The sequence below is a fragment of the Maylandia zebra genome, linkage group LG10 (assembly GCF_041146795.1).
Source record: "Maylandia zebra isolate NMK-2024a linkage group LG10, Mzebra_GT3a, whole genome shotgun sequence".
In the NCBI taxonomy this organism is placed as follows: Eukaryota; Metazoa; Chordata; class Actinopteri; order Cichliformes; family Cichlidae; genus Maylandia; species Maylandia zebra.
The window spans coordinates 34,432,031-34,440,691 of NC_135176.1; the positions used below are offsets into that span (position 1 = coordinate 34,432,031).

The window sequence follows — 8,661 nt, forward strand, 5'->3', positions numbered from 1 at the left end:
GAGATATTACAAAGTCTGCATTATTAACTCTGTAATTCGGCGCCATTCTTCTTATTTTACGGCGCTGTTGCTCAATCGGGGGACGCTCTCTGTTGAGGAGAAAAGCATGAATTTCTTTGTATACGGATTATCCATTGTTTAAATGCCCCGGTAGTCGAAAAGGAGGCAGAGCTGTTGAGAAATGCTAGGAGCTAACTGGGCGCTAACCGTATCATTGACATCAGTTTTATGTCAATGTACAATCTTTAATATGTTTTATGCATGTGTGTGTGGGGGGGGGGAGTTCGCCTAGGACCACCACTGACTGTCATGTTTCCTTGTTTTCAGGAAAACAGTACACCAGGTTCGGCTGCAGGAGGAAGGCTGATGGGAAAATGGTTCAGAGGATGTTCTGCTCCACTATCAGCAAACCGAGAGCCATCAGCCGCAGCTGTAACCCCGAGGCCTGCAGCCCGGCACGGTAACATGCTACAGGTCACGTGACACACCCACAGTCACCCAGTCATTTTTCTTCTTTTGATGCATGTCTTCCCCTCAGCTGGGTGACCGGAGACTGGGAGGACTGCAGCTCCTCCTGCGGTCAGACTGGGTGGCAGCGTCGCTGGGTGAGCTGCCTGCAGAACTCCCCCAGGGGGCAGCAGCGGCACTCTGTGCATAGCAGGCTCTGCGGCGATGACCGACCAGAGACTAAACAACCCTGTAACCGCTTCCCCTGCCCCGCTGTGTGGAGAGCCGGGCCCTGGACTCTGGTATGAAGATCCGTTTATCAGGAGTTGCACATGTCCACAGATCAATACCTGATCAGTCTGATCGATCCCTCTGTGTACGCAGTGTTCGGTCTCGTGTGGGAACGGGACTCAGGAGCGTCAGGTCGCGTGCTCCAATCCCGAGAGTTCAGCTGGAAACTGCAGCGAGCCTCGGCCAATCACGACACGCACCTGCCTGGCTCCGCCCTGCGGTGGTAGGCACTGACCAGTCATGTACCGTACATTTGTTGCAATGAGGAAAAGGATGGATGCTGGGAATTACAGTGCTGCTGCTCTCCCTGCAGGTGACCAGAAGAATGCCATCATTCAGTGGCTGTCCAGGTCCAACCCCAGCTTCCCGGCTCCAAAGATCTCTTCAAGTAAAGCGCTCTGACTCCTGCTCTGTCTGCCGTCTGTCTTTACGTCCTCGTCTTCTTCTCTTGCTTCCTGAACATTGTGGTCTGAGTCTGAGGGTTTCTGTCCTGTTGTTTGCTGAGAATCAATGCTCTGGTCGGTGTCTCAGGTCAGTCAGGTCGCACACCTCCAGACTCAAATGGCCTGGTAAATGGCCTGTATCTGTATAGCTTTACTAGTCCCAAAGCGCTTTACACATCCAGTCATCCACACGTTCATCCACCCATTCACACACACATTCACACACTGGTGATGGCAGCTACATTGTAGCCACAGCCACCCTGGGGCGCACTGACAGAGGCGAGGCTGCCGGACACTGGCACCACCGGGCCCTCTGACCACCACCAGTAGGCAACGGGTGAAGTGTCTTGCCAAAGGACACAACGACCGAGGCTGTCCAAGCCGGGGCTCGAACCGGCAACCTTCCGATTACAAGGCGAACTCCCAACTCTTGAGCCACGATCGCCCCAACCAGCTTCTTCACCTGGACCAGTCAGACTGTTAACAAACACTACCTGCCCACACCCACCATTGTGAGCCATGAGTAACCCTCATCACTCAGGACACTCACAGATTCAGTTCAGTCCAAGTCCTTTCTTTGCACCACTTCAAAGCTCTTTCGCACTTTCAGTCCCCTTCTCTTATTTTTGTTTACATTTCTCCTGTTTGCTATTTTACTGTTTATAGCCTATCACAGTTTCTGCTTCGTGTCTTTCTGCTGTGTCTTAACACATCTCTGAGGATCACACTAACCCATCAAACCACTGAAGTAAAACTTGTAGCTGAGGTCTTACGTGTCAGGATTCACACCGTCCTACTGTTCTGTCTGTAGGGCAGCCGTGCCGCGGCGACCGCTCGGCGTTCTGTCGAATGGAGGTGCTGAGTCGGTACTGCTCTATCATCGGATACCGCCAGATGTGCTGCAAGTCCTGTAGTGAGGATAACTTCAACAATGCCACGAAATCCAGAATCTCCAGCAACTTCAGTGGCACCATCACACCGACGGAGAACAGCAGGTCAGACATGACGGGTAACAAAAGGAGTCTTAGAAAGATATAACTGAGTCCCAGTCTCAAACAGAGCAAAACCTGCAGTCAGACAAACGCGTGATACATCGACAAAGCTGAAAATAAAAGTGTAGAGCAGGAGTGAGCTGACCGTGAAACTGCTGATTGGCTTTACACTGAAGTGTTCATTTAAAGCAGGAAGCAGGGGCGGGTTTAGGGCGGGGCCATAGACCTGAACTCTGTTTTTGTCTTTTTAGTTCTTGGAGGTTGACCACAGAGATCACGACGTCAGCGCTCACCTCCACCTGGTCCGACAGCAGCCGTGCCATCAGTGATGTCTTTCGTGACATCATCACCACCACCCTGACGCGCAGCTTCACTGTAACTCCACCCCCAACCAGACGGAGCACCGGTGACTTTGTCTACGTGGATTATGATGAGTACAGCGAGTACTCTTCCTACGAGGATTCCTCCGGCCTGAATGAGCTTCCGGGTACTCCAACCACCACTGACAGTAATACTATTACCACACAAACTGCTCCAACACATGTGTTCAGGAAGAATTCTCCCACAATGCCCCCTGCTGCAGTTACCATGGAGACTGTTGACACTGAAGACCAAACGCCGGCGCTGGTTTGGACTTCTGCCATCCCAGAGTTCTCCACCACATCATCGCCTGATCCTGGTGACAACACCACATCCTCAGGAGGGCGTAGCCTCCAAAGTCAAGTCAACCTGACCGAAGCTGAACCGGAGCTACCTTCATCGTCCTTCTTCTCGCTATCAAAGAAAGAGAACAACTCGGTGGACGAGGTCCAGTACCAGATCGTCGGACTTGACAGCGACGTTAGCCGAGGACAGCAGAATTACTTTGTGCCGCGGATGCCTCAGGTCCACGAGCGAACGCATAACAAACGCATCCAGCAGCTCCTGAACGAGAAACGACGGCAGGACCTTCTGCGGCGGCAAAGCCGCATCAGAGCGAGCCGGACTGACAGGAAGCACTGAGCGCAGATTTCCCCTGGCCATTTGCTCGTCCCGACACGTGCGACGTCGCACTTCCTGCTAACGCTAATGAGAAACAGACTGAAACAACCTCCACCTGTGCTCGGAGCGGCCTTCGTCCACGAGAGGCGCGAGCGTGGACGCGATCCTCAGAAGGCCCCGGGTCTGTTTCACCATCATGATGTTTGTACCAATAATCCTGTTTCTGAATAAAGTCTCATCCAGCTGCTGCTGTGCCTCTGAATCATGAACATCTGGATCACGTTCACGCTTTCTGGTGTCAGGAACATTTTGTGCTTTTGTCTTCTCTGAAACCCGACTGATGATTTCTGTTTGTGAAGTCAAAATAAAATCCAGCCCTGTTTTTACCATGAAAATAAAAGCAGTGAATCCTTTAATAGAAACCGAGAGCACAGGAACAAACTGATCAGTGTTATTGATTTTGATAAACAGCGTCTCATGCTGTCCCCTCTGAGCTGAAACCTGATGTTTCCTTGGTGTTGATCTCAGCATCTGTTTTGTTGTATTTTGGTTTCATGAGGCTGCAGATGCTTGCAGTGAAGGTGTGGCCTGTTCTCAGGTCAGTCTGGAGCCGTGCTGCTGGAGTGCTGTTTGGGGATGGAAGCAGATGTTGCTCCTGCACCTGCAGATATGGTTCAGCATTGACGGGGCCTTCACAGAGGTGCACCATAGATGACTTTGTGTGCAGGAGTCTAACCGTTCTGTTCAGTGTTTGAGATGCTGTCGGTGATGTCGGTGCTGGTTAAAGCTAATCGTCCTGTAGGACGCGTGCGGCTTCATGCTGGATACGATCAGCATCAGATCTCTGTTTGTGTCTCGTGTCTTCAGGCTGTCGCAGATATTTTTCTGCCGGTAAACTCTCCTCCAGCTGCAGTCTGTGGGACATCAAACTGAATCCAGATCAGATGAATTGCTTCGTGTTTGGGAGCGCTCAGTGGAAAAAGCTGACTGCTTTGAAAACACGTCACACATGGTTCGACTTTCTGTGTTTGTCCCTCCGTCTCCTCCAGAAAACAATCAAAACATAAAAACCCGCTCGCGGGTCCACCGAGACTAAACTGTGAGTAAATGTGTTCTCAGAGCAGCGTGAGTCATTTCAGGACGATGAAGAACATCAGCCTGGGAACAGATGGTCAGACACAAACAGCCCACAAACCCAAATATAACAAAAGAAACACAGAAACAGAAAAAATGAATTATCAGATCAGAAAAGAAAAAGTAAGTTAGATGTTCACATCCCTCCTCTTTCTACCAGAATGTAAAAATCACTCTGGAACCAGTCACGTTCATAACCAGAGCAGTCACGTGTCCGTCCACTGTTCACCAGGTTATCCCCAACATGAATCTGTGGTTCCCAGACTGCTGAGACTGGGCAGCTCTGCAGAGAGAAGACCTCCACCAGAGCATCCCCAACCACAGACAGGAACTCCACCCTGTCCTGATCCGATCCTCCGTCAGACACAGTCATCTCAGTGTGGAGGAGCAGACTCTCCTCTTCATCTCTGGGAGACGGCTGATGTCACGGCTGATGTTACTAACTGATCTCTTTGTAACTGATAACTGATTGATGATCAGAGTCCTTCACAGGGGGTCTGGGGAACGCCCCCCTGCTGGCCAGAGCAACATCACACACCTGCTGACTGATGTGTGGACATCAGTCGTCAGTCTTTAATCTGCAGTGAAACAGCAGCTCAGGTTCATTTAAAGTAAAATATATCTGTGCTTAAAGGTGTTTTTCACCATTATGGATCATTAAAATAGTAAAATCTTGTGAAACATAATTGAGTTATTTGACATATGATTTGAGATACTTTGTGAATTTATTTAAGAGCTAACTGTTTGTAATAAACGACCAGAGAAACCACTCAAAACAGTGTCTGCCTGTCAGGATAAACTCAGGGTTGAATGTTGCTCCTCTCAGGATAAACTCAGGGTTGAATGTTGCTCCTGTCAGGATAAACTCGGGGCTGGATGTTGCTCCTGTCAGGATAAACTCAGGGTTGGATGTTGCTCCTGTCAGGATAAACTCAGGGTTGAACGTTGCTCCTGTCAGGATAAACTCTGGGTTGAATGTTGCTCCTGTCAGGATAAACTCAGGGTTGAATGTTCCTCCTGTCAGGATAAACTCGGTGTTGGATGTTGCTCCTGTCAGGATAAACTCGGGGTTGAACGTTGCTCCTGTCAGGATAAACTCTGGGTTGAATGTTGCTCCTGTCAGGATAAACTCAGGGTTGAATGTTGCTCCTTTCAGGATAAACTCGGGGTTGGATGTTGCTCCTGTGAGGATAAACTCAGGGTTGAATGTTGCTCCTTTCAGGATAAACTCGGGGTTGGATGTTGCTCCTGTGAGGATAAACTCAGGGTTGAATGTTGCTCCTTTCAGGATAAACTCGGGGTTGGATGTTGCTCCTTTCAGGATAAACTCAGGGTTGAATGTTGCTCCTGTCAGGATAAACTCAGGGTTGAATGTTGCTCCTTTCAGGATAAACTCGGGGTTGGATGTTGCTCCTGTCAGGATAAACTCAGGGTTGAATGTTGCTCCTTTCAGGATAAACTCGGGGTTGGATGTTGCTCCTGTCAGGATAAACTCAGGGTTGAATGTTGCTCCTTTCAGGATAAACTCAGGGTTGAATGTTGCTCCTTTCAGGATAAACTCGGGGTTGAATGTTGCTCCTGTCAGGATAAACTCGGGGTTGGACGTTGCTCCTGTCAGGATAAACTCAGGGTTGAATGTTGCTCCTGTCAGGATAAACTCAGGGTTGATTGTTGATCCTGTCAGGATAAACTCGGGGTTGAATGTTGCTCCTGTCAGGATAAACTCGGGGCTGGATGTTGCTACTGTCAGGATAAATTCAGGGTTGAATGTTGCTCCTGTCAGGATAAACTCAGGGTTGAATGTTGCTCCTCTCAGGATAAACTCGGGGTTGAACGTTGCTCCTGTCAGGATAAACTCGGGGCTGGATGTTGCTCCTGTCAGGATAAACTCGGGGTTGGACGTTGCTCCTGTCAGGATAAACTCGGGGCTGCAGTGACACACTCCGTCCTTGACAGGAAGCTAAGATGGCGGCCGCCGTGGTGAGGAGTCTGGGCTCCACTTTGGGTAAAAACCTCCGAGAGATCCGCCTGCATCTCTGCCAGACCTCCGCGGCCAGTAAGGGGGCCAGGTGAGCTCAGAGCCGGGCTGCTGAGGCGAGAAGAGCCGGTGATGGTTTTACAGAGCGGTCATTAGCGAAGGACAGCTAGCGGCTAACAGCTAGCGGCTAACAGCGTCGCGGACTCGGGTTTACAGTGAGAGGTTTGCAGGTTTGACCCCTGTGAGTGCTGTCAGGATAAATGTGTCTGAGCACGTGAAGACTCATAAAGAGAGATGAGAGCAGCAGCTCAGTAAACAACAACGCTGCTAAAGGAAACACACGGAGGCAGAGGTTTGACTCACATCTGGACAGAAGCCCTGGCTCCTGCAGATGTTCAGCTGTGAGTCTTATGTAGTTTATGTTCCAGATGTTTGTTCATGGTGGAGACCTCTGAGTCTGCGCAGTGACACACACACACACCTGAGCCGGCCACTCGGGATCCATGATCACAGTATGACTCACGGCTGTGACCCGTGTGAACCCACGGGACCACAGACAGATGAAGGTGAAGGAGATTTCATCATCGTCACGCTGTGATTGGCTGAGGAGAGAGAGCTGACCTGCAGCAGGAGTCAGGTTATGGAGGAGACGAGGAGCTGGAGGTCAGATTAAGGAGCTCCTTCAGCTCCTCGCTGCCCATTAGCAGGGACTGACCCTTCAAAATAAGAGCACGCAGACTGTTGGTAATCTGGTCATGTGAGGAAAACACTGACACGTGACAGAGTATTGATTTATGGATCAATCCGTTCATTAGTAACAGAATAATGATGAGCAGATGAATAAACAGCAGCCATGCTTTATTTTTCATTTTGTTGTAGTTCACCTGCAGGTTCAGGGTCCCTCTGACTGAACGTCCTGCAGAGGACGCCGTCTGATGAGCGGACGCCTCGGCGTACGTTGATTAGTGTCATCTATGCTGTCACTGTTTATGTCTCTGTGACATCATCACTTCATGTGGGATTAATAAACAGTTGTTCAGGTGAAACTCAGACAGGTGAGGCTCCTGCTGTCAGGTCACAGGTCAGCTGACCTTCCCCCCTCCCCCCTGTGTTTCAGAGAGTTTGTGGAGCAGAACTACGTGACCCTGAAGAGGTCCAACCCGGAATTCCCCATCCTGATCCGGGAGTGTTCTGGAGTCCAGGCCCGGCTCTGGGCCCGATACGGTGAGCCCCCTCACGCTCCGCATCACGGGACACTCAGATGCGTCACCTGTGTATTGACCTGTTATTGATCCCTGTCTCTGTTCAGATTTTGGGAAAGAGACGAGCGTCTCCGTGGAGAACATGTCAGCTGATCAGGTGGCCAAAGCTCTGCAGACTCTGGCTCAGTCCAAGCCCTGACCCCCGTCTGAGCCCGCAGTGGTTCAGTCCATTCACTCACCTGTTTTTGTTTCTGTAAATGTGCTGATGTGAATAAAGTGAACATGTGAAGGTCTCTGTTTACTGTGAGGTCACTGGGTCCATCAGCAGGGCTTCTGTGGGTTTACTGGGAGTTTATTGACACATCCAAAGTTTTTCCCGAGTTAAAGTCAGATTATTTCACAGGCTGTTTATGTTGAAATTAGCAATAAGAAGTTTAATTTGCTCTTTAAAACGAGTTTCCTGGGAGCATTTAACTGGATTTCAGATATTTTTACTCTGAGTGTATAAATGTACAGGAAGTTCACTGATATTTTAGGAGGATCACGTAGTTTAACTGGTTTTAAGGTTTCTTAATAGGAACAGACTCAGTTTCAAATTCAAATTTTATTTGTCACGTACACAGTCATACACAGTACGATATGTAGTGAAATGCTTGGACAACTGCTCGTGACCTAAAGAAAACAAAAAAGGAAAAGGCTATGAATAAGATAGGAAATAAATATGAAAAATTAAAAAGGGTAAATTTAACTAGGAAGGAATAAAATATAAATTAAGGTTAAAAATGAAATAACTGTACAACACAAATTAGAATGAAGGGTAAATTTAACTGGGAGAATAAGATAAAATATATAAATTAAAGTTGAAAATAAAATAACTGTACAACAAAATACACAATATAGAACTATATAAGAATGTATGAAGAAATCTAAATAAATATATACACAATAACAGCAGCATATACACAATAACAGCAGCGTGATTTAAGTAATGAAGTGAAACAAAGTCCAGAAAGTCCAGTGTGTGTGTAAGAACCATATGTGTGGGTCAGTACTGTGTGGTGGTGTGATTGAGAGACCGTATCACCTGTGGGAAGAAGCTCCTCCTCAGTCTCTCTGTGTTGGTCTTCAGGGAGCGGAATCGCTTTCCTGACCTCAACAGAGAGAACAGTCTGTTGTTGGGATGGCTGAGGTCC

The 8,661-nt window shown here is 48.7% G+C and overlaps 2 protein-coding genes across 3 annotated transcripts in view; both read left to right on the forward strand.

The window, feature by feature from the left end:
* LOC101481373 (A disintegrin and metalloproteinase with thrombospondin motifs 2) overlaps window positions 1-3,402 on the forward strand; it is a 30,384-nt gene extending 26,982 nt beyond the window's left edge. For both annotated transcript variants that reach the window (XM_004556990.5, XM_076889524.1), the window contains 6 exons: window positions 328-460; window positions 539-749; window positions 832-961; window positions 1,052-1,126; window positions 1,993-2,176; window positions 2,425-3,402. In XM_004556990.5, coding sequence (XP_004557047.3) covers window positions 328-460; window positions 539-749; window positions 832-961; window positions 1,052-1,126; window positions 1,993-2,176; window positions 2,425-3,175 — 1,484 coding nt within the window. In that variant the 3' untranslated portion in view covers window positions 3,176-3,402. The remainder of the gene's footprint in view (window positions 1-327; window positions 461-538; window positions 750-831; window positions 962-1,051; window positions 1,127-1,992; window positions 2,177-2,424) is intronic.
* Window positions 3,403-6,199: 2,797 nt separating this feature from the next.
* Window positions 6,200-7,761, forward strand: ndufa2 (NADH:ubiquinone oxidoreductase subunit A2). Its single transcript, XM_014411343.3, has 3 exons — window positions 6,200-6,357; window positions 7,384-7,490; window positions 7,576-7,761. Exons 1-3 carry the CDS (start codon window positions 6,254-6,256, stop codon window positions 7,665-7,667), a joined length of 303 nt encoding a protein of 100 aa, XP_014266829.1. The 5' UTR covers window positions 6,200-6,253; the 3' UTR covers window positions 7,668-7,761.
* Window positions 7,762-8,661: the final 900 nt, after the last annotated feature.

Bases quoted from the DNA above. Each gene is read 5' to 3' on its own strand.
- ndufa2 (XM_014411343.3), top strand. From the start codon at position 6,254: ATGGCGGCCGCCGTGGTGAGGAGTCTGGGCTCCACTTTGGGTAAAAAC. The intron at 6,358-7,383 runs GTGAGCTCAGAG...CCTGTGTTTCAG, and splicing joins GCGGCCAGTAAGGGGGCCAG to AGAGTTTGTGGAGCAGAACT. The intron at 7,491-7,575 runs GTGAGCCCCCTC...GTCTCTGTTCAG, and splicing joins CCGGCTCTGGGCCCGATACG to ATTTTGGGAAAGAGACGAGC.